This window comes from Pongo abelii, chromosome 8 (genome assembly GCF_028885655.2).
Source record: "Pongo abelii isolate AG06213 chromosome 8, NHGRI_mPonAbe1-v2.0_pri, whole genome shotgun sequence".
Taxonomy (NCBI): domain Eukaryota; kingdom Metazoa; phylum Chordata; class Mammalia; order Primates; family Hominidae; genus Pongo; species Pongo abelii.
The window spans coordinates 140,755,236-140,778,569 of record NC_071993.2 but is presented as its reverse complement, the minus strand read 5'-3'; the positions used below and the strand labels follow the sequence as shown (position 1 = coordinate 140,778,569).

At 48.2% G+C, this 23,334-nt stretch overlaps 1 protein-coding gene across 1 annotated transcript; it reads right to left on the bottom strand.

The window, feature by feature from the left end:
* Positions 1–8,506: 8,506 nt before the first annotated feature.
* Positions 8,507–20,072, bottom strand: CYP2E1 (cytochrome P450, family 2, subfamily E, polypeptide 1; the record flags this gene model as incomplete). Its single annotated transcript, NM_001133337.1, is given in 10 exon segments — positions 8,507–8,664; positions 8,666–8,844; positions 9,726–9,867; positions 10,367–10,554; positions 13,580–13,721; positions 14,596–14,772; positions 15,180–15,340; positions 15,730–15,879; positions 18,809–18,968; positions 19,863–20,072. Coding segments are annotated over 10 exon segments (1,575 nt in total). The 3' UTR covers positions 8,507–8,565.
* Positions 20,073–23,334: the final 3,262 nt, after the last annotated feature.

Genomic DNA, 23,334 nt, shown 5'->3' with positions numbered 1-23,334 from the left:
AGTAAGCTCTTCCTGTTGAATTGATTCCTTTACCATTATGTAATGCCCTTCCTTGTCTTTTTTGAATTTGTTGATTTAAAGTCTGTTTTGTCAGAAACTATGATGGCAACCCCTGCTTTCTTTCACTTTCCATTTGCTTGGTAAATTTTCCTCTATCCCTTTATTTTGAGCCTATGTATGTCTTTGCACATGAGATGGGTCTCTTGAATACAGCACACCAATAGGTCTTGATGCTTTATCCAGCTTAGCATTCTGGGTCTTTTAATTGGGGCATTGAGCCCATTTACATTTAAGGTTAATATTGATATATGTGAATTTGTTCCTGTCATGATGCTGGCTGGTTATTTTGCAGACTTGTTAATGTAGTTGCTTCATAGTGTCATTAGTCCGTGTACTTAAGTGTGTTTTTGTAGCGACTGGTAACAGTTTTTCCTTTCCATATTCAGTGCTTCCTTCAGGAGCTCTTGCAAGGCAGGCCTGGTGGTGATGAATTCCCTTAGCATTTGCTTGTCTAAAAAGGATTTTATTTCTCCTTCACTTATAAAACTTAGTTAGACCAGATATGAAATTCTGGGTTGGAAATTCTTTTCTTTAAGGATGTTGAATATTGGCCCCCAATCTCTTCTAGCTTGTAGGGTTTCCACTGACAGAACTTTGTATTGGATTAGAACATACTCCTTTAGCTCAGCAAAGTTTGTTATTACCTATCTTCTGAAGCCTAATTCTGTCAATTTATCTATCTCAGCCTCATCCCAGTTCTGTGCCCTTGCTGGAGAGGTGCTGTGATCATTTGGAGGAGAAGAGGCACTCTGGCTTCTTGAATTTTCAACTTTTTTGCATTGATTTCTTTCTCATTTTCTTGGGTTTACCTACCTTCAATCTTTGATGCTATTGACCTTTGGATTGGGTTTTTGTGGGGTCCTTTTTGTTGATGTTGTTGTTGTTGCTTTCTGTTTGTTTCTCTTTAACAGTCAGGCCCCCCTTCCACAGGGTTGCTGCAGTTTGCTGGGGGTCCACTCCAGACCCAATTTGCTGGGGTCCCTCCTGCACCTGGAGCTATCACCAGTGGAGGCTGCAGAACAGCAAAGATGGCTGCCTGCTCCTTCCTCTGAAAGCTCCATCCCAGAGGGGCAAAAACCTGATGCCGGCTAGAACTCTCCTGTATGAGGTGTCTGAAAACCTTCTTGTGAGATCTCACCCAATCAGGCAGCATGGGATCAGGGACCGGCTTAACAAAGCACTCTGGCTGCCCCTTGACAGAGTGGATGCACTGCACTGGTTGGAATCCCCCTCATCCGGACTGCCTGGACTCTTCAGAGCCAGCAGGCAGGAAAGACTAAGTCTGCTGAACTGGAGACCATGGCTGCCCTTTCCCACAGGGGCTCCATCCCAGGGAGATCAGAGTTCTGTCTGCAAACATCTGGCTGGAGTTGCTGAAATTCCCGCAGGGAGGCCCCATACAGTGAGGAGAGATGGACCTGGGTCCTATCTAAAGAAGCAGCATGGCCGCACTCTGCCACAGCCTCTGTGCTGCACTGTGGGGAATTCCTCCTGGTCCAAACCATCCAGTCTCCCTGGCACAGGCAGGGTAAAACGGCCACATGGAGCCACAATGATGGCAGCCACTCCTCCCCCTGGAAATTCAGTCATCTTAGGCAGTCTCCAGTGTGCTGCTGCTGGCTGCAACCCAAGCAGCCACCAAGAGCCTTCACAGTTCTGTGCTTGGGATCCACCCTGGTGACATGGGCTCATGAGGGGATCTCCTGATCTGTGGGTTGCACAGATCCATGGAAAAAACATGGTTTCCCTGATGCAGTAGCACAATCACTCACCACCTCCCTTGGCTGTGGGTGGGAGTTTCCCTTACCCTGTGCAGCCTCTGGGTGAGCCGTCACTCTGCCCTGCTTTTCCTCAGTCTCCATGGATCGCGCCAATCGCCAAATCAGTCCCAGTGAGAACCTGGATACCTCAGCTGAAGATGCAGGATTCACCCACCGTTTTTGTTCTTCTAGATGGGAGCCACAGGCTAGAGCTGCTTCTAATTGACCATCTTGGCCTCTCCCCCACTTTCTGAATATTTCAGTCATAAGAAGATAAATAATCCAGGATCTCCCTCTGATTCCCTTCAAGAAGTTTAAAATTAGTACTACAGGGCCATTCCCACAATCAGTATGGACTATCAAAAAGGGAGGTAGAAAACTCCACTTAGTAAATAAAAATTTGGAGATAATAAAATCAACACCGTATACAATAATGAAAAAACCAGACAACCCCTTCTTGGCAGTAGTACATTCTGGAGGAAATTCAATAATAAACAACAAAAGCCAGTCAAACACAGCTGCACACTGTTCTGTATACTATTGATCTCCTTACTATATTGGTCTGGGTGCTTTCATTGGTTTGCAAGCCAGAGGCCAAAATCTTCCAAGTAAGCCATTGTTTAAACCAACACCATGAATGCTAAGGACCACAAGCCATCAATTTTGGCTACTTTAAGCCTTACAACCTAAAGATTTTCCTGGCTTTTGTGTGACTGAACAAACCAACAACTGAGCCAGAGGGCCTGCCCACAGGCCAATGTTTTGACAAACAACCTCACAGCCTATTAACAACACACGCCCAAATCAGGCCATATGATTTAAAACCTATTTGCAATAGAACATCACCCATTTGGGGGCAAAACCTTGGAATGTGGAAAACTGTTTGCTTGCCCCACCCTTAATTGGGGCTCTCACTTTGCCAGTTGGGTTACTGCACCTTGGTTCATTATGACAGTATTGCAGATGTCATCGTTGCCTTTGCAAGCTTGTGCACCCACACAGCTCCTTGGCTTAAAGGATATTTGCCAGTCAGACTCTCAGGCCCAATATTCCCTTTAGTTGTAGTTTGGTTTGTTTGACCTCTTCAAATCTCATGTTGAAATTTCGTTGCCAGTGTTGGAGATGGAACTTAATGGGAGGTGTTTGGACCATAGGGACAAATCCCTCATGAATAGATTAATGTCCTCCCTTGGGGTGGGTGAGTTCTCACTCATTGGTTCTCATGAGAACTGCTTGTTAAAAGAAAACAAAACCTGGCACCTCCCTCCCCTTCTGTTGCTTCCTCTCTTGCCATGTGATCTCTGCACACAGCAGCTCCCCCTTTATCTTCCACTATATGTGGAAGCAGCCTGAAGCCCTCATGAGAAGGAGAGGCTAGTGCCATGCATCTTGTACAGCCTAAAGAACCACGAGCCAAATAAACTTATTTTTATCTTTATAAATTACCTAGCCTCAGGTATTCCTTTATAGCAACACTAAACAGACTAAGTAAGGCATCTTCAAATTACACAACTGTGTCATGATCCTGGCTTGGCTCTCTGTCACAACCTACACCCCACACTCCCAGACCTAAGAGGAAACCTGGTAGAGGTTACTACTACCCGTCCCTTTTTTAACATTTAATGAAGATTATTGCTTTCACAAGGAGGAAATTGTCCTTGAGGAGAAGACAGCCCACTTCCCCGTGCCTTTCCTATTTCCCTACTGCAGCTTAGGACTGAATATTTATGTCCCTCCTTAAATGCATATGTCGACATCCTAACCCCCAGTGTGGTAATATTTGGAGGTATGGTCTTTGGAAGGTGATTAGGTTTAGATTAAGTCACAAGGGTGGGACCTTTATCAGTGGCCTTATAAGAGCAGGAAAATCTCCCCTCTCCTGCCTCTCCCCAACTTACCCACATGCATGAACCAAGGAAGTGCAATCTGAGGACATGATAGGAATGCAACCATCTGCAAACGAGGAAGAGAGCCCTCACTAGGAACCAAATCAGCCAGCTCCTGATCTTGGACTTTTCAGATTCCGGAACTATGAGAAGTACATTTCTGTTGTTAAAGCCATCCAGCCTATGATAGTTTGTTATAGCATCTCAAGTAGACTAAGACAAATTGTGTTACCAGGAATGTGGTACTGCTGTGACAATATCTAAACATATGGAAATGGCTTTGGAACTGGGTAATAGGTAAGTAGAGATTGAAAGTTTTAAGGTTCCTGCTAGAAATATGAATGTTAAAGGCCCATTTAGATAACCTGGAAGTCAAACCTGATGAAAAGGGTACTTTAACCAGACACAGGAAGAGTGTGTCCAGTGTTATGAGTATATACCATATTATAGAGGAATGTAAACAAGAAAACAAGTACGTTGATTGGGGAATACATGGCTCTTAATAACAGCATGGTAAGTTTCCTGATTACATTGAACAATTCAGACATACCAAGAAAAGCCAAGAGTACAGAATCAAGTGATACTGGAGGAAAACATTGCTTTTTCTAGACCTTGAAAAGAAACGTTTCAGTGTCAGGCCATAAAAGCAGAATTATAACCAGAGAAAAAGTTACAGGGGTTGACCCAAAAAATGGAGACAGTTATCATCATAGTCGAGGGAAAAGACATACCTTTTCAAAGGGATAAAGAACAGAAGGCAATATGTATGGCCTGCAAATTGGAATTCAGTAAGGTATCACAAAGGTTGAATTCTTGGGATATAAATCTGAGATGTTTCAAAAAGACACAGATTTCAAAACTAAAAATGAAAACCTTTTGCAGTTTCATTAAGAGCAAATGAATACTTTAAGAAAACCAGTAGTAGGCCGGGCGCGGTGGCTCACGCCTATAATCCCAACACTTTGGGAGGCTGAGGTGGGCGGATCACCAGGTCAAGAGATCGAGACCATCCTGGCCAACATGGTGAAATTCTGTCTCTACTAAAAATACAAAAATTAGCTGGGCGTGGTGGCGTTTGCCTGTAGTCCCAGCTGCTCAGGAGGCTGAGACAGGAGAATCGTTTGAATCTGGGAAGCGGAGGTTGCAGTGAGCAGAGATCTCACCACTGCACTCCAGCTTGGTGGCAGAACAAGACTCCGTCTCAAAAAAAGAGAAAGAAAGAAAAAGAGAGAGAGAAAGAAAGAGAGAGAGAGAGAAAGAAAGAAAACAAAAAGAAAGAAAGAGAGAGAGAGAAAGAAAACCAGTAGTAATTATTGGCTATCCCTTTGGTTCTGTAGCTTCTTTCCAATGTCAAACTAGTTGATCATAAATATCAACCAATCTTTAGTAGTGATTTGTGAGATTTTTGGTACACGCATCCACGCATCTCCTGAGCAGTATACACTGAACTCAATTAACAGTCTTTTATCCCTCACCCCCTTCCCACCCTTTCCTGTGAGTTCCCAAAGTCCATTGTATGTCCCCAAAGTCTATTCTTATGCCTTTGCATTCTCATAGCTTAGCTCCTACTCATGAGTGAGAGCATACGATGTTTGATTTTCCATTCCTGAGTTACTTAGAATAATAGTCTCCAATACCATCCAGGTTGCTGTGAATGCCATTAACTCATTATTTTTTATGGCTGAGTAGTAGCCCATCATATGTATATACTACAGTCTCTTTATCCACTCATTGAATCATGGGCATTTGGGTTGGTTCCACATTTTTGCAATTGTGAATGTGCTGCTATAAACATGCACGAGCAAGTTGTTTTTTTTAATCACCTCTAAAGAACTTACTTATGTAACCAAATACCTACCACCTGTTCCCCAAGAACCTATGGAGATGAAAAAATTTTTAAAATAAAAAATAAAATACAATAGTATGGGGAAAAGAAAGAGAGATCAGACTGTTACTGTGTCTATGTAGAAAGAAGTAGACATAAGAGACTCCATTTTGTTCTGTACTAAGAAAAATTCTTCTGCCTTGAGATGCTGTTAATCTGTAACCCTACCCCCAAGCCTGTGCTCCCTGAAACATGTGCTGTGTCAACTCAGGGTTAAATGGATTAAGAGCTATGCAGGATGTGCTTTGTTAAACAAATGCTTGAAGGCAGAATGTTTGTCATCACCACTCCCTAATCTCAAGTACCCAGAGACACAATACACTGCAGAAGGCCGCAGGGACCTCTGCCTAGGAAAGCCAGGTATTGTCCAAGGTTTCTCCCCATGTGACAGTCTGAAATATGGCCTCATGGGAAGGGAAAGACCTGACCATCCCCCAGCCTGACACCCATAAAGGGTCTGCACTGAGGAGGATTATTAAGAGATGAAGGAAGGCCTCTTTGCAGTTGAGGTAAGAGGAAGGTGTCTGTCTCCTGCTCGTCCCTGGGCAATGGGAATGTCTCGGTGTAAAGCCTGATTGTATATTCCATCTACTGAGATAGGGGAAAACCGCCTTAGGGCTGGAGGTAGGACATGCTGGCAGCAATACTGCTCTTTAAGGCATTGAGATGTTTATGTATATGCACATCAAAAACACAGCACTTTTTTCTTTACCTTATTTATGATGCAGAGACATTTGTTCACATGTTTTCCTGCTGACCTTTTCTCCACTATTACCCTATTGTCCTGCCACATCCCCCTCTCCAAGAAATGCCCGATAATGATCAATAAATACTAAGGGAACTCAGAGACTGGTGCTGGCATGGGTCCTCCGTATGCTGAGCGCTGGTTCCCTGGGCCCACTTTTCTTTCTCTATACTTTGTCTCTGGCTCTCTTTCTTTTCTTAAGTCTCTCATTCCACCCGATGAGAAACGCCCACAAGTGTGGACGGGCAGGCCACCCCTTCAAATAGCAGCAGCAACATTATTTGATAATCTTCCTAGCTCTGATTATAATAATCAGTTCTCTCCAAATGTTTTCACAATCAAGAAACAAACACAGAATGATAATATTTATATATTGAAAAAAAAACCAGTCTGCCAAGGGAAGGATACCAAACGTTTTGATAAAGTCAGCTTCCTGAATTGCTCACCCAAATGTGTATGGGATGAGGTTCTAATATTACTTTTGATTCTTCCCATATAACTAGATGACATAGTCACCGATTGCTTCAGTTAGTGAGAGTGGCTATACTCTGCACAGTAGACCTTAGAGGATGTTTGGTTTGAGTAGTGAAAGTTCCTAACAAAAGAGGAAGTTTGAACAGCTTTACATTAATGCAAAACAAAAACAAATCTTAGTCAATGAAAAAGAGTCAAATGAAGTCTCTGTGCACCATCTTGGGAAAGCTGTCTACTTTGCGATGCCATCTGTTTCTAAAAAAAATTTCCCTTGGATATTCTCAATTTTAAGTCACCTATAGGTTGACAAGTCCAAGAATCCAAGGGAGCTCTCTTTAGTTCAGAGACATGAACCCAAGGCTCCAGACCCTGAAGCTTTGCTGCAGTGTTGAGTAGTAAGAAGACCCTGGTATGGTTTTTTTCAGTGAGACTCAAGGGCAGTTTTTCTCTAATGTCATCTCCAAAAGACCCAATCTTTAGGTTCTAGGTGATGGAAGATCTGAACATTATCGATTGGTGGTTCATAGAAAGCCTGCTTCACCTGGTGGAAATGTACATTTGCAAAATGCATCAAGGCCTTGCATTGTTGAGTCACATTAGAGCTAATGAGTACAGGGAATACACAACATTGTATTATCAAAGGAATAGATATTCCAGTAATTATTTCATAAGTAGTTAGTTTGTGTTTTCCCATGGGGTTAATCTAATTACCATTAAGGCTAGTGGTAAAAACTTTTGACCAAGATAAAACACTTGACTCTGTTAGTTTAACTAATTTTAGCTTCAAGATACCATTAGTCCATTCAACCTTTCCAGAATAGTGAGGATGATAGTGCAATTGGGTTTGCAAAATCTTATTTATTAACTTGTCCCATAAAGTGAGTTGTCCAACAACTTTCTCCAAACCTGAATTTGTGGCTGTAATCATTGTTTATTTGGAATATTTTGGGTCAACAGTGTCCTTCTTGGGCACCATTCTCCTCAGCAGTGCACACTCTGCACGACAAATGTGCACACAGGTCGATATGCATCCTGACGTTAGGAAAGGATTACTGTTAGGGTTTTGGGACTCAGACTGGCTTCCCTGCTCCTCAGCTTGCAGATGGCCTATTGTGGGACTTCACCTTATGATCACGTGAGTCAATTCTCCTAATAAACTCCTTTTCGTATATACATCTATCCTATTGTTTCTGTCCCTTTAGAGAAACCTAATACAAATTCCCCACCTCAATATGTTTCTGACACTGAAGTGATGTGATCCTAGATGGAAGAGCTTTTCAATAATATGAAAGTTATGCTATAACTTAATATTAAAGTAAACACATATTTAAAACCTCTCTCTGGCTGGGCACAGTGGCTCACGCCTGTAATCCCAGCACTTCGGGAGGCCGAGGTAGGTGGATCACCTGAGGTCAGGGGTTCAAGATCAGCCTGATCAACATGGTGAAACCCTGTCTGTACTAAAAATACAAAAAATTAGCTGGCATGGTGGCGGGTGCCTGTAATCCCAGCTATTTGGGAGGCTGAGGCAGGAGAATCACTTGAACCCAGGACACAGAGGTTGCAGTGAGCCAAGATCATGCCACTGCACTCCATCCTGGTCAACAAGAGCAAAACTCTCAGAAAAAAAAACAAAAAAACTCTCTCTGTGAGAATCACTTGAACAATTAAAATATTCCATGACTTAACGTATAGCTAAAATAATCATGTGATGATTTATTTATATTCTGGGAAAATATTTATTTTCAAATACTCTTATGCAACGAAAGGAATCAGTTTGAGAAATCCTGACCTCAAACAATTCGAAAACTTGTTTGAAAGCGGGGGATTCAGGGTGTCCTCCACACACTCATGAGCGGGGAATGACACAGAGTTTGTAACGTGGTGGGATACAGCCAAACCCAATATGTATAGGGCTGAGGTCGATATCCTTTGGGTCAACGAGAGGCTTCAAATTAAAATGCTGCAAAATGGCACACAACAATAGAAACAACTCCATGCGAGCCAGGCCTTCTCCAGCACACACTCGTTTTCCTAGAAGTAACAATGGTATTGATGAGACACTGAGGGAGTTTCAGAGACATGACATTGTTAATAGTGAGACTAGGGGAAGCAGGGAGGAGGAGGCTGTGGGCAAACGGCCATCACAAGGCAGGACTCACCCCTCTCTGCCTATTAAAAGAGGCACAAAATGTACTTGAGTGGAAGAATACCAGCGACACTGACTAATTCGGGTACCAGCCTTCATACAATCTCAATTATCCAGAGCTCAACTGCAAAAACCGGTGTTAAGTTGGGAAGACCGTGTCTGCCCAGTAAAGAAGGCACCCCCAGTGCTCACCAGTGATGCCTACAGGAGGGAAGTAGTGCCCTGTTAGAAGCTGGGGCTCCAGCACTGGGTGTGAAAAGTATGGAGTTGGTTGTATGATCGTCCCACAACAATCCCTAAGATGAGGCCCTGGGAAGGAGGACAAGTGCCTCAAAGAGAATCACTGAGTCACATCCCAGGAAGGCTTTGATGCTTCCTGTGATGATTCTAGGTAACCAAAGGTTAGGTTTGTTTAGTAGCTCTGGTTTAAAATTAGGGAGAATTGGGTAATATGGCTTTGAGAGCTTTTCACTAAGTCTTGTTAAAATAGAAACAGAATTCAGCAATGAATGATGTAAAATGTCTAGTCTTTGGAAAAAAAAATCCACCTACAACACTTCATTCCCAGGATTGCTGCTAAAAGATGTTATGTAACTTCTCTGAACAGGGAAGAGCACATTTGGGTCATGTTGTCAATAGAAACAGGGCACACAGTGAGGTTTGGGGTGTCAGTGGGTGCCTGGGACGAGGGCAGAGTACATGTGGAGTGGAGATGAGGAGTGTGGGCTGCTCCTTAAGGGAAGGTACTGCCTCTGATCTTTCTCACCTGTGGAAAATGGCTTGAAATAGTCACTGTACTTGAACTTCCCATTTTCATTCAGGAAGTGTTCTGGCTTAAACTTTTCTGGATCAGGAAATTCTTGGTTGTCATACAAAACAGAGTCCAGAGTTGGCACTATGACTGTGCCCTAGAAGAAACAAAGACTGTCTCAGTGAGTCATCTTAACAAAATGTGGGCTTTCATCTGGAAACCCCCAGTGAAGAATGTTGTTTTGAATATTATGCTATATAGGATAGTATATTTCCAGTTGAAGGAGTTGCTTAGTGAAGGATTAGATAGAAAGCAGTCAGGGGTCAGGTCTAAGTGAAGACGAAAGCCCTAATCTTCTCACAGGATTAACCCCAGGGCTGGTTGTGATAGTTTGTTCCTGGCATTAGAATTCACTACAGTCCCAGGCACTATCTGCTGAGGCTCTTTTCCAGATTTCCTCCACCTCTCTGGTCACCAGGCCAATGTGAGCACTTCTGGAGATGCAGTACCCCACAGGGTGGGAGTGGGGCCAGCCCCTCCACTCAGTGACCCCTGCCAAAGAGAAAGGTCTTGGGGCCCCCATCCTGCTCCCTGGCAGGAAGGCGATTAGCTGATAGGATGGTGTTCATGCTGTGTGCTGCAGGCTCATGCTTGACCTTGGGGATGAGGTATCCTCTGAAAATGGTGTCTCGGGTTGCTTTATGGGGCAGGTTGGAGGGCACGAGGGTGATGAACCGCTGAATCTCATGCACCACAGCATCCATGTAGGGCATCTCTTGCCTATCCTTGATGGCAGGGATTCGGCTTGGCCCAATCACCCTGTCAATTTCTTCATGGAGCTTCTCTGCCAAGATATGAATGGGACAAATTTCAGGGATTGGTTCCTGGCCAGTTGGACATCCACCCATCATCCACCCATCTATTCAATCACGCTTTTATCCATCTGCCCACCTACACATCCATCCACCCCTCCATCTATACACCCCTCCATCCATCCATCCATCCTCCATCCACCCACCCACCCATCCATCCACCCACCCACCCATCCAACCACCCATCCATCCACCCACCCACCCGTCCATCCAACCATCCACCCATCCACCCATTTATCCACCCTCCCATCCATCCATCCACCCAACCACCCATCCACCCATCCATCCACCCACCCACCCATCCACCCAGCCATCCCTCCATCCACCCACCCACGCATCCATCCAAGCATTCACCCATCCACCCATCCACCCATCTATACATCCAACCATCCACCCATCCACCCACCCATCCATCCATCCACACATCCATTGACCCATCCATCCATCCACCCACCCATCCATCCAACCATCCATCCATGCATCCATCCGTCCATCCATCCACCCACCCACCCAGCCATCCATCCACTCCCCTACCCAGGCAGAAGATGGTTTATGGAGCATCCTAAGCAGTGCTTAAGGTTCCCTAGGTCCTTTGAATTACTGGAAAATGCTCCAAAAACTTAGTGAGAGCTAAGCTCTATGAGGTTATTTACAGGATGTTTTGGCATCCATTATCTTAGTTGATGATGGCTTATTCAGTTCTCTTCATGTCAAGAGCAGAGAATAATGAAAGTGTTTTGGAAATTTCTTTTGGGAGGGTAATCTTTGCGTTGATAATTACCCGAGGCTTGTTTATTGAGTGCTTCTGAGTATGAAGGGGGTTTACAGAACAGAATCAGACATGCAGGGTCTACTTCTTGAAGTCTGAAAGTCTCTGTCTTTCTGACAGAGGTAACAGCTGCCTTGAGCAAGTTGCCTAGCCTTCCCATGTTTCGAGTTTCCCATGGAACGTCATCATATGTTGAGTGAAAAAACCAAGCTGCAAAATGTTATGTACAGTACCCAGGTAAAATATTAAACACATACAGCAATAATATGAATATTGTGCTGATAATTAACAACTGTTAAAAGTGCAAAGCCACACAGCAATTCTGAAGCCATTTCTGGTGAGAGAGGTGGGGAGATGTGAGGAGGTGGAGTATGGCTGGCTCTGTAACACATTTTCTTTTTAAGAACTCTGATGTAAGTATCACAAAATGTTAATAAACGTTAAATTTGGCAATGGATATATACATGTCAATCATATTTATTTTCCTTTTGTCTATATTGGAACCTCCTCATAAATAATAATTTAAAACATTTTTTGAGTCCATGGTTCCCCTAGTGCAGAGTAGTCGAAAGTTCTCTTATAATCACTGCAGATCCATACAATGATTCCTTCCCTAAACTTTTGGCTCCTTCACCCTTCACATTTCCATGAGATTGAAAAAGCAAAGGCCAGGGATGGGGCACGGTGGCCACACTTGTAACCCCAGCACTTTGGGAGGCCAAGGCAGGAGGATGACTTGAGCCCAGGAGTTCAAGACCAGCCTACAAAACATAGTAACAACTTGTCTCTACAAATTTTTTTTTAGACTGATTCTTGCTCTGTTGCCAGGCTGGAGTGCAGTGGGGTGCAATCTCGGATCTCTGTACCCTGTGCCTCTGGGGTTCAAGCGATTCTCCTGCCTCAGCCTCCTGAGTAGCTGTGATACAGGCGCATGCCACCACACCCGACTACTTTTTTGTATTTTAGGAGAGACAGGGTTTCATCATGTTGTCCAGGAAGGTCTCGAACTCCTGACCTCGTGATCACATCTCAGCCTCCCAAAGTGCCAGGATTACAGGCATGAGCCACCGTGCCCAGCCAAAATAATTTTTTTTTAAATTTTTAATCAGCTGGGTGTGGTGGTACACACCTGTGGCCCAGTTACTTGGGAGGCTGAGGTGGGAGGATCGCTTGAGCCCAATAGGTAGAAGCTACAGTGAGCCATGATTGCATCACTGCACTCCAGCCTGGGCAACAGAGTGAGACCCTGTCCCCTCAAAAAAAAAAAAAAAGAAGAAGAAGGAAAGAACAAGAAAAGCCCAGGGTCTGACCCTGGGTCCATCACATGTCGACTTTCTTGGGGGAAATAACTTCATAGCCTATAATACCTACTTTCAGGAACTGACGAGCCTTAAGACCACAAGTGACCATTAGCAGCAGCTTCATGAGGAGGGCAGCACACACCACTCAGGCTGTGAACTGCCTTGGGCAGAGGCTGCCCAGCCCTGTATCCAGCCCAGCGAGAGGCAGGGGCTCTGGGCCCCCCGGCACTCTCCAGCCAGGCTGCAGCTCCCTTTCCTCCCCTTTACTTGGAGCCAGCCCTGACTGGCCTGTTTGCATGAGGGTGCCCTCACATCACCTCTACTTGGCCCAGATGGGTGTTTCTCAGGGCACTACCCTCTGCCCACCTAGACCCAGACCCTTCACACCTCCTCTAGGCACAGAGTCCCAACTGCCCCAGGTGCCGCTGGGAGGGGCCCTGTGGAAGGAACGAAGAGGGTCCAGGGCAGCTGTAGCTGCTTCTTCCTGGACTTCCCTCCTTATGTCCGCATTTGAGGAAGACACCCCAGCAAGGACCCTCGCCTCCAGCTCCAACCTCCCCACCTGCTCTGCCTAGAAGACCAGGTCTTACTCGGGGGGAACTGGGACATTATCTTCTCTGTCATAAAGAGGTTATTTATGGAGCAGAATGCAGACCCTGCCACCTCTCTCCACTCTGGTGTTGGGATGTTCTTTTCCGCAATCAGGGGCCTCTTAGTGGGGTATGGACCAACCAGTGTGCAAGAGTACCAGGTGTCCAGCATAGACCATAACAACTCCCCTCACAGCAGTGCATCCAGTCATCTCACGACATCACCGTGAGGGTTAACAAGCAGCTTCAAACAGAAAGCTGCAGCCTAAAATGTGCAAGGCTGGCCATCCAGGGAGATGCGGCCGCACGCACGGTGTCCCTCCAGTCACTTGCCTACCTTCGATCTCAGGGTATTTCATGAGAATCAGGAGCCCATATCTCAGAGTTGTGCTGGTGGTCTCTGTCCCCGCAAAGAACAGGTCGGCCACAGTCACAGTGATACCATCCATTGTGTACAAGGGCTCTGCACTGTGCTTCTCCTGTGATGCCAGAGACAGGAGGAGAAGGGGCTGCTTGTCTCCTTTCAGCACAGAACCAGCCACCTCCCAGCTCCACAGGGACACAGGAGACAGTGTCCAAGAGGCTCTCCCAGTGGAACTATGACTTGGAGCTGTGACAGACAGGGTCATCTCCACCTCACGGCCAGGGAAATGAGGCTCCCAGGAAATCTGCTGAGGGCAGGCCAGGGCTCTGTCTCCCTCCACAGCATGAGGGCCATCCTGGGAGAGGTGAGATCCCTCTGACCTTGGTCATAGCTCAGGCAGGAGCTAAACGGCTCCTGCTAACCCCTCCTGCTACAGGGCTAGTGTCTGCTGCCACGAGGGGCCAAACTGGTGGAGAAGACGCTCAGACAGCCCCGGGAAATCAGTGTGGGCGCCACATTTGTTCTTGAGCCACAAGCCACAAGAAAGGACAAGACAAGGATACTAGAAGCTTCACCAAGCTGGGAAGGGGGTAGGGGATCAGGATCCTGAGCGGCTGCAAGTGGATGAAGCTGGGGAGGCCTGCAAGCCCTGCGGCTGTGCACGGTTGGGGAGTACATGCCCACAAGGAAGGCTGAGGGCTTCTCCTCAGACAAAATGCAATTCTCAAAGTCTGCAGACTAGAAAGGGTTGAGCAGCAGAGCCTGGAGAGAGCTAAGGGTCCCGCCCATGCGACCGCAAAGCCTCAGGCCAGCTTGGCAGCCAGGCAGGCTGACTTGCATCCAGTGGTCATGCTGAAGCCAGGAGTGTGTGTATGAAACTCAGAGTGTGCTGCGGTGGGAGGTCTGGACACCAGCGAGTGCAGGTCACACTGTAAATCTGAAATCGTTCCCTCCCCGGACAGCCCACATCATGGGAGGGCCGAGCCTACCTTCTCCATTTCCACGAGCAGGCAGTCGGTGAGGTCCCGGGGACAGTTGGGGTCCAGAGATTGATGGTGCTCCTTCACCCTTTCAGACACATACTCTTTTACTTCAGCCACATTTTTTATGACTTTTCTATGGCTTCCAGGCAAGTAGTGTAGAAAGCTGGGAAAATTATTGTAAAGCTAGAGAGGGAAAAAAATATTTTACTACTTTTTTCTGGATGCAACATAATTGTGTGTGTTGGACCAACACCTTTTTCCAAACCTGAATTTGTGGCTGTAATCATTGTTTATTCGGAATATTTTGGGCCAACAGTGTCCTTTTTGGGCACCATTCTCCTCAGCAGTGCACACTCTGCATGGCAAATGTGCACACACAGGTCAATACGCATCCTGACGTTAGGAAAGGGGGTGCATGGGGCCCCAGAGATGTCTCAGGGCGGAATATTTGGGCTGTCTAATCAAACACCCCTCGAAGCTATGTTCTTTGGCTTTTGCAGTCCTGTCTATCACATATAACCTGAATTTTCCTTCTTTTTCTAAGGTAAACTCTACAGTTGATGACGGATGAAAGAGGAAAGTGGCTTCACCTGGAGCCAGGGAGTGCTGAGTAGGTAGAAGTTCTCATTAAACAAATACATCAGCCTTAGAAACTTCTCATCATTGTAGTCAAAACGCTTGCGGAAGAGGATGTCGGCTATGACGTTGCAGGGTGTGCAGCCAATGAGGAAGGTGGGGTCAAAAGGCTGGCCTAGAAAACAGGCAGTCGGGGCAATCAGAAGATGGGGGCGAGGAGACTCCTCCACCTGCTCAGTCACCCGCTGAGGTTCACCAAGGCCTGTGAGAAGGTGCCCTGAAAACTGCCAATTTACCAAAGATAGTGAAAGTCTGAACCTGTTTGAGTTTCCTTTGCTTTTCGACAGTATTCAGGATACAAGTCACGTGTTTAATGGCCACCCTTGCTCCCTGAACTGTGTAGCTGGAAACTAGAGTTGTAAAATGCAGTATCTGGGGACTCACGAGACCCTCTCCTTGTCCGTAGCTCCCTGTGGTTCAGATGCAGTCTAGGAGTCCCAGCCAGGGCTCCCCGCGCCGCTGGTCCGCATGAGGACTGGGCCCTGCTAGGCAGCAGATACGCACCTTGGGTCTTCCTGAGTGCTTCCAGCAGGAAGTGGGCCTCCCTCTGGATCCGGCTCTCGTTGCCCTGTTTCCCCATCCCATAGTTCCGGAGGGTGGTCAGGGAAAACCGCCGGATCTCCTTCCAGGTAGGTCCATTATTAAAAATGATTCCTAAGGCAGAGGGGCCAGCAGAAGGTTATTCTAAATACCCATTTTGGGGAGAAATGGGCTACAGAGGGCCTTGGAGAGCAGGGCAGGATTTACAGGTGTGTAAAGAAGTGGCAGAGGGGTCAGAGGGACAGAGAGACAGAGGGATGTCCCAGCCTGAGAGCTGCCAGCACCGGCCACTGGTCAGGTTTTGGGGAGGAGCCTTCCTGGGGTCCTCACAGTCTGCACTGCGGTTTCTTCATCACATGTAGCCTCTCCTGGGTGCTCTTCTTCATGCTGTCAATTTACCTTCTTTCTTTTTCCTTTCTGCTGAGTCTTCCCCATGCTACATAAAACCATATACAGCCACTCCAAGAACACCTCCCACTTCTCTCCTGTCTATGGACAACATTCTTGAAAAGCCATTCATTCTGTTATCACAGATTTTTAACCCTCATACCACATACACCTCAACTTGCAGCTTTCCAACTCCACAGCGAGTTTCTTCACTAAAATCTGACAGGTCACACAAGTCCCTGACTGTGCAAAGCATCAGAGCTGGGAAAACCAAGAACTGTCCCTTCTGCGCCCTTCTGAGCTGTCAAGGCCTGACCGTGCCCTGTCTCTCCTCCCAAGAGTTGCCTGATGGATCCTCCTGGGAGTATGAACACATTTGGAATCAACAAATCTAAAGCTAAACTTTTTATTCTTTAAGAATGTTCACATATTCCCACCCATATCTCAACTAACTATAAACCTTTTTATTTTCTCCCAGATAGGAACCTGAAATTATCCCTGTTCCCCTGCACACTCCCAGCCACACCCCCTTTACACCTCAGGGGCCCCTAGCCCCTCTCTCCCTCGCTCTCTGTCTTCCTCGTATCCATCATCATTTCCTCAATAAATATATTTTGGGTACTTCCTGCATATAAGACATCCTGCCAGCTCTGGGCATTGTGCGGTAAACAAGGGTCATGTCCTATGCAGCTTCATTAGCTGATTGACCACTGACCACTCCTGGGAGGCACCTGCAGCGTGCTCAGAAAGTGCCTGGTGAAGCTGTGCTCGTGTGTTCCAGAAGCAAGGCTGTCCAGCCTGAGAGGGGCAAGGGGCACATGAGATGAGGTGGGTGGAGCAGGGGTGCAGCTGGACTGAGGGTTTCATTTCATCCTGAAAGGTGGGGAGGAAGGACTGAGGAGACAGGTGGGACAGAGGGACAGACGTGGTCATGTTGAGTGGAGGGCATCCTGAGATGACCCATTTAGACAGAGTTCAACAGGTTAAAAATCTAGGTTGGGAACCAAACTTTCTCCGTTTTATGAACTTTTTCTGAAAGGATGTCTGCAGTTCCCTTGACACATTATCACACAGCCTGTGCTCAGTATTGTGTTAATAAGGAATATTTCCATCATTGTCCCTCAAGGGCCAGGTGCAGCCCATGCCCAGGGCTCTGCTAATTTTCCGCCAGTCTGCGCCCTGTGGGTCACATGAAAATGAAACTTTAGAGTCTCCAGGCAGAGGCAGCAAAGTCCCCTTGAGCCCCATCTGTGTTGATGTGAATTCCGCTCCCCTCCCTGCTGCCTCCGACTGTGCCTTGGACCCGTGGGTGGCAGATAAGGGCTCCCCGGAACCAGAACTGAGCTCCTGAACCACAGAACCCCAGAGCCTCCTCCAGTAATGCTTCTCCTGTGTTAACGACAAGGACTGAAATGGTTAATTTTGGTTTTGGCAACCCCAGAGAAGTAAAACTCACAATGTAGAAGAAGGAAAACCAAATGCCACTAATTGTGATTCAACCACCCCGTTGCCCGCTTCCGGAGACGAGGTTCTGGACGCGGTTCTGGCGCGGGAGCCTGAGCTGGAGCCGGCGACCCCCGCCGGCCACCAGCCCGCGCCCCGCAGAGCGCACGCTCAAGAGCGCGAACACCCAGCGTCTGCTCTGTGCTGACGGCGTTCTTTATCAGTTCATTTAATTTTTAGATTTGTTGGCCCATTCAATGTTCACAATGTGCAGAAATGTACACTGGACAAATAAATAGGGCAAGAGCACTAGCTCACCGATTTAAAATTCCACACAGCATTGCAAAGGTTTTCTGGAGCCTCGTCAGGAAGAAGTAGAGGCGTCCCTGTGGGACACTGTGTTATTTCTAATCTACTCTGAAACCGCAGGGCAGGGAGGGAGGAAGGAGAGAGAAGTAGCAGGCCACGTCTGCAAGCAGGAGGAGGAGAGCCGGCCGGCAGCCGCCGCCTCGCTGGGGTCTGAAGCCAGGAGGCTGGGAGAGTGCTCAGATAAAGACGAGCCAGACCTCCAGACCCCAACCCTCCTCTCCCGAGAGAGGGAACAGGCCGCTTTCTGGTTAAGCTGAACTCGGGGCTCTGGAGACAGGAAGCGTGGAGGAGACCGCAGAGGTGAGGCTGGGAGATGGGATTTCAGTGGGTCTCTTCCCCCTTCCCGGTCTCAGGACATCCACCCCGGCGGGACATCAGAGGCTCCCTCTCTGGAGGTCACCAGCTGCAGCTGAGCAAAGCCCTGAAGCGAGCAGTGTCCGCAGCTTCCGACGCCTCAGCGTGGGTGAGGGGACCCCGGTGGACGAAGCCACCTGTACCCAGGCGGTTGAACAGGAGGGGAAAGCGCTCCCGGGAGGAGCCTGCGGGCCCAGAGGCGGAACGGTGGGGATGGGGGCGGCGACTCCTGCTCAGAAGCAGCCCCGCCCATCCCCGTAAACTCGCCCGCACCGTCGCGGAGAGGCTGGATTCCTGGGCGACTCAGTGCGCCTCGCGCCGCAGGCAACGCGCGGGGGCCATCGCCCTAATCCTGATGTCATCTTTCGGATGCTGTTACTGTAATATTACTGTTAGTTTAGTATTTGGCCATCGCCGAAGTGGCTAGCGCCCGTAACTGTCCCGGGGCGTGTTATGCGCCCCCTGCCCCGTGCCAGGGACGCGGACTCACCCCTGTCCTTGTGCGCATGGAACGCGGGGAGGTCGCCTCTGCCCGAGAACTCGTCCTTGTAGTCCAGCAGCGCTTCCTTCACCGCCTTGTAGCCGTGCATCACCACCACGCGCTGAGAGCCCACGTACAGCGTGAACACCGGCCCGAAGCGCTGGGCCAGCTGCAGAGACCCGAGGCTAGAAGTCAGGCCCGCGGCGCGGCGAGGAGGTGCGGGGCTCTAAGCCACACTCCTGCCGGGCGGGTATTGCTGTTGCTCTAGAGAACCCAGAGGGATGTGGGGAAAGGCTGTCTTTGTCCAGCCCGAGGTGGGGGAGACCCTCCCCACAAGAGGCTGCTGCGTTTGCAGGGCGCTCGAGGGGCTCCAGCTGCTCTGCTCCCCACCCGCCTGGACTCGGGCAACTCCGCGGACTCCGGCTCCTCAAGTCCCTTCCCTCTGGCGAGTCCACCAACCACCCCGTTGCCCGCTTCCGGAAGCAAGGTTCTGGACCCGGTTCTGGCGCTGGAGCCCGAGCTGGAGCAGGCGACCCCGGCCCCCCGCCAGCCTGAGCCCCGCAGAGCGCACGCTCAAGAGCGCGAACAGCCAGCGCCTGCTCCGTGCTGACGGCGTTATCAGTTAATTTAACGTTTAGATTAGTTGGCCCATTCAGTGTTCACAACAGTCGTAGGCGGCAGGTATTGGTGCCACACGGGCTGGCCCAACACTTCACGTTTCAACTCGTGCTTTGGCAAACACAGGCAGACGCCCAGCGGGTGCGCATCTGGCCGCCAGCCCGGTTATCCTGGCGTCGCAGCAGCCCGGCCTCGCCGGCCTGACCATCATCAGCCCCAGGACAAGGCACCGGCGGGGGCCTCCAGGGCCTGGCACGCAGGCTCCGGGCTCCAGCTGTACCACAAGCGACACATTTTGAGTGTCGCTCCAGGATGCTATCAATTCAGTTAATTCACAACAGGCTGGTATTGAACAACCACAATTTGTCTGCAAATGAGTTGAATACACACATACCAGATCCAATTCCTGAGTTATTCTCCCTAAAATCAACACTATTTCTCTTACCCGGGTGAAGGACTTGGGAACATTCTTCAATTCCAACTGGAAGAGGTTCCCGATGATGGGAAGTGGGAAAGGGCCTGGAGGCAGATTCCAGCTGCTGTGCACCTGCCTCCACATGGACACCAGCAGGAGGAAGGCCGCCCACACCAGCAGGGCCACGGTGACTCCGAGGGCAGACATGGTGCCACTGGGGTCCCGCTGCCAGCCTGGGAGGACAATCCTGTGGAAACGCAGGGCTTTTTATAATGTGTTTTGAGAAGGAGGGTGACCCACCAACCAATGCCCTCTTGCTTCTCGTCTAGCCCAAATTACTAGTTTATTATTAGCTGCTGTTGGCCATCGTTTCAAAGGATGATTCCCGCAATGGTGGCCCCCAGGGGTTCCAGCCAGTGACCTGGTGAGCATGGAGTTGGGCTGTGTCAACACCCTGGTTGCTAGCACCTGTCACTGTGCCAGCAAACACATCCAGGGACATGTTGCCAACCCATAGTTAAGAACGTGGTCCTGCCCTTTGGCACTGGTTAGACAAAGGGGAACTCCAGCCACATTGCCATGAATTTGTTTGGAGTAGGGTTTACGTAATACAACACCAACCACATGCCAACCACCTCTAGACAGGGTACCGGCCCTCCTGGTGCAACAGCCTCTTGATGTCTGATGAGGAGGTTTGTCTGAGCTGCCCCCAGTAGTACCTGAGTCACCACCTGCCACATGAATGGGGCCAGAAGGAAAAATCAACATCGGAATTTGATTCCACTTTCTCAAGTTAACTGGAAAATTCCATGGAAGAAAAATAAAAGGAAAGAAAGAGTCAACCAATTCTGAGAAAGTTAATCTCTGTTTTTATTTTTTTAAAAGGTATATATTCTGGCTGTAGAAAATTAAGAAAAATTGTTCTTTGGAATTATTCCAAATTTAAATTCTTAAAAAATTACATTAGGGTTTTATTGGATTTGTTTTACATTAGGGTAAATATGGAAGATGATTTTAAAGACATCTTGTCTTTGTTGATCCCGGGACACAGTAGAGCTCTGCATTGACTAGCTGCTTCTTTCATGTATTAATTATTTTCTTCATACAGGCCCTCTTCCACCTTCTATGAAGGTAGTCCATGGACATTTTGTGGAGCTTTTTTGTGTGTGTGGTTAGAGTGAAGAGAATGTTTTTCATTCTGTCTTCTAACTGGCAATATATAGAAGTTCTTAATTCATAGGTTGCAATTTTATACTTTTATATAAATAATGGATCTTTATGTATAATAGAAAATATGATGAGAAATGAAGAAAATAAGCCATTTACAATCCAACCAAATCACTTGTGGATTTTGAGTTATGCCATTCTATACTTGTATTTATACAAAAATGAGACTACATACTATATATTGCATTCCAACCCAGTTTTTCTCTTGACAATTTATTAGCCACATAAGCAAGTCATTGGTTGTGTTGCACCTAACACTGCACCTCTCCTGAACCAAGAAGGGGCACTGGCCTCTGGCAGAAGCTTCAGGGGCCTTTGCTTCCCTCTGGTTTTTTGCACCTCTCGAGGTGAGAACTGACAATGTAGACTTGACTGGCTCATGGGTGGGTTAGCACGCCCCCTCCTCCTGTCTTTCCTTTCCAGTGGCCAGTATGAAGTGGCAGGGACAATTACCTGGGCACAAGCAGCTGTCCAGACCCCTGCACCCTGTTCTCCTGTGTGGGCCCAGCCAGGCCTGGCCGGGACAGACACCCATTGGGGTCCACAAGTTTCCTTGCTTACTGGTTCCTTCTCCTAGTGCTTGAGAGGGGCAGAGTCAGCTCCCTGCAGACTGAAATTGAAGCCTTGGCTTTGGTGGGGTGAGAACAGGAAGCATCAGGGTGGAGAGGAGAGCAGGCCTTTGGCTCCCCTGGGCTAAGGACAGCCTTGTCTGTGCAGCTTACCTGAGTGTGCACATCCCAAGCACGACCCACGTGCCCTGGAGAGTCTGTGCTTCACAGGGATGCAGCTGTGGTCTGAGTCCTCTGGCCATAATACTGTTAGATGCCCAACCAACATCAAATTTTAAATACGGGAACATGTCATTTGAAAATAATGACATTTCTGTGGACTTCTTTTCAGAAGCCAGGGCTTTTATTTGTTTTGTATCTGTCCCATTGGCAGGACACCCTAGGACAAGGTTAAATAATCAGGATGACAGAGTGCGTGTGCCTGTGCCTGTGACAAGGTTAATCAGGACAGAGGGGGAGGAGCCAAGATGGCCGAATAGGAACAGCTCTGGTCTACAGCTCCCAGCGTGAGCGACGCAGAAGACGGGTGACTTCTGCATTTCCAACTGAGGTACTGGGTTCATCTCACTGGGGAGTGCCAGACATTAGGTGCAGGACAGTGGGTGCATGGCACCGTGCGTGAGCCGAAGCAGGGCGAGGCATCACCTCACCCGGGAAGCGCAAGGTGTCAGGGAATTCCCCTTCCTAGTCAAAGAAAGCAGTGACAGACGGCACCTGGAAAATCGGGTCACTCCCACCCTAATACTGCACTTTTCCAACGGGCTTAAAAAACGGCACACCAGGAGATTATATCCCGCACCTGGCTAGGAGGATCCTAAGCCCACGGAGTCTCGCTCATTGCTAGCACAGCAGTCTGAGATCAAACTGCAAGGCAGCAGGGAGGCTGGGGGAGGGGCGCCCACCATTGCTGACTTAGTTGTTACCTAATCAAGGTAAACAAAGCGGCCTGGAAGCTCTAACTGGGTGGAGCCCACCACAGCTCAAGGAGGCCTGCCTGCCTCTGTAGGCTCCACCTCTGGGGGCAGGACACAGACAAACAAAAAGACAGCAGTAACCTCTGCAGACTTAAATGTCCCTCTCTGACAGCTTTGTAGAGAGTCGTGGTTCTCCCAGCACGCAGCTTGAGATCTGAGAACGGGCAGACTGCCTCCTCAAGTGGGTCCCTGACCCCTGAGTAGCCTAACTGGGAGGCACTCCCCAGTAGGGGCGGACGGACACCTCACATGGCGGGGTACTCCTCTGAGACAAAACTTCCAGAGGAACGATCAGGCAGCAGCATCTGCGGTTCACCAATATCTGCTGTTCTGCAGACACCGCTGCTGATACCCAGGCAAACAGGTATGGTCTGGAGTAGACCTCTAGCACACTCCAAACCCAGGTCTGGAGTGGACCTCTAGCAAACTCCAACAGACCTGCAGCTGAGGGTCCTGTCTGTTTGAAGGAAAACTAACAAACAGAAAGGACATCCACACCAAAAACCCATCTGTATGTCATCATCATCAAAGACCAAAGGTAGACAAAACCACAAAGATGGGAAAAAAACAGAGCAGAAAAACTGGAAACTCTAAAAATCAGAGCGCCTCTCCTCCTCCAAAGGAACGCAGCTCCTCACCAGCAACGGAACAAAGCTGGATGGAGAATGACTTTGACGAGTTGAGAGAAGAAGGCTTCAGACAATCAAACTACTCCGAGCTACAGGAGGAAAT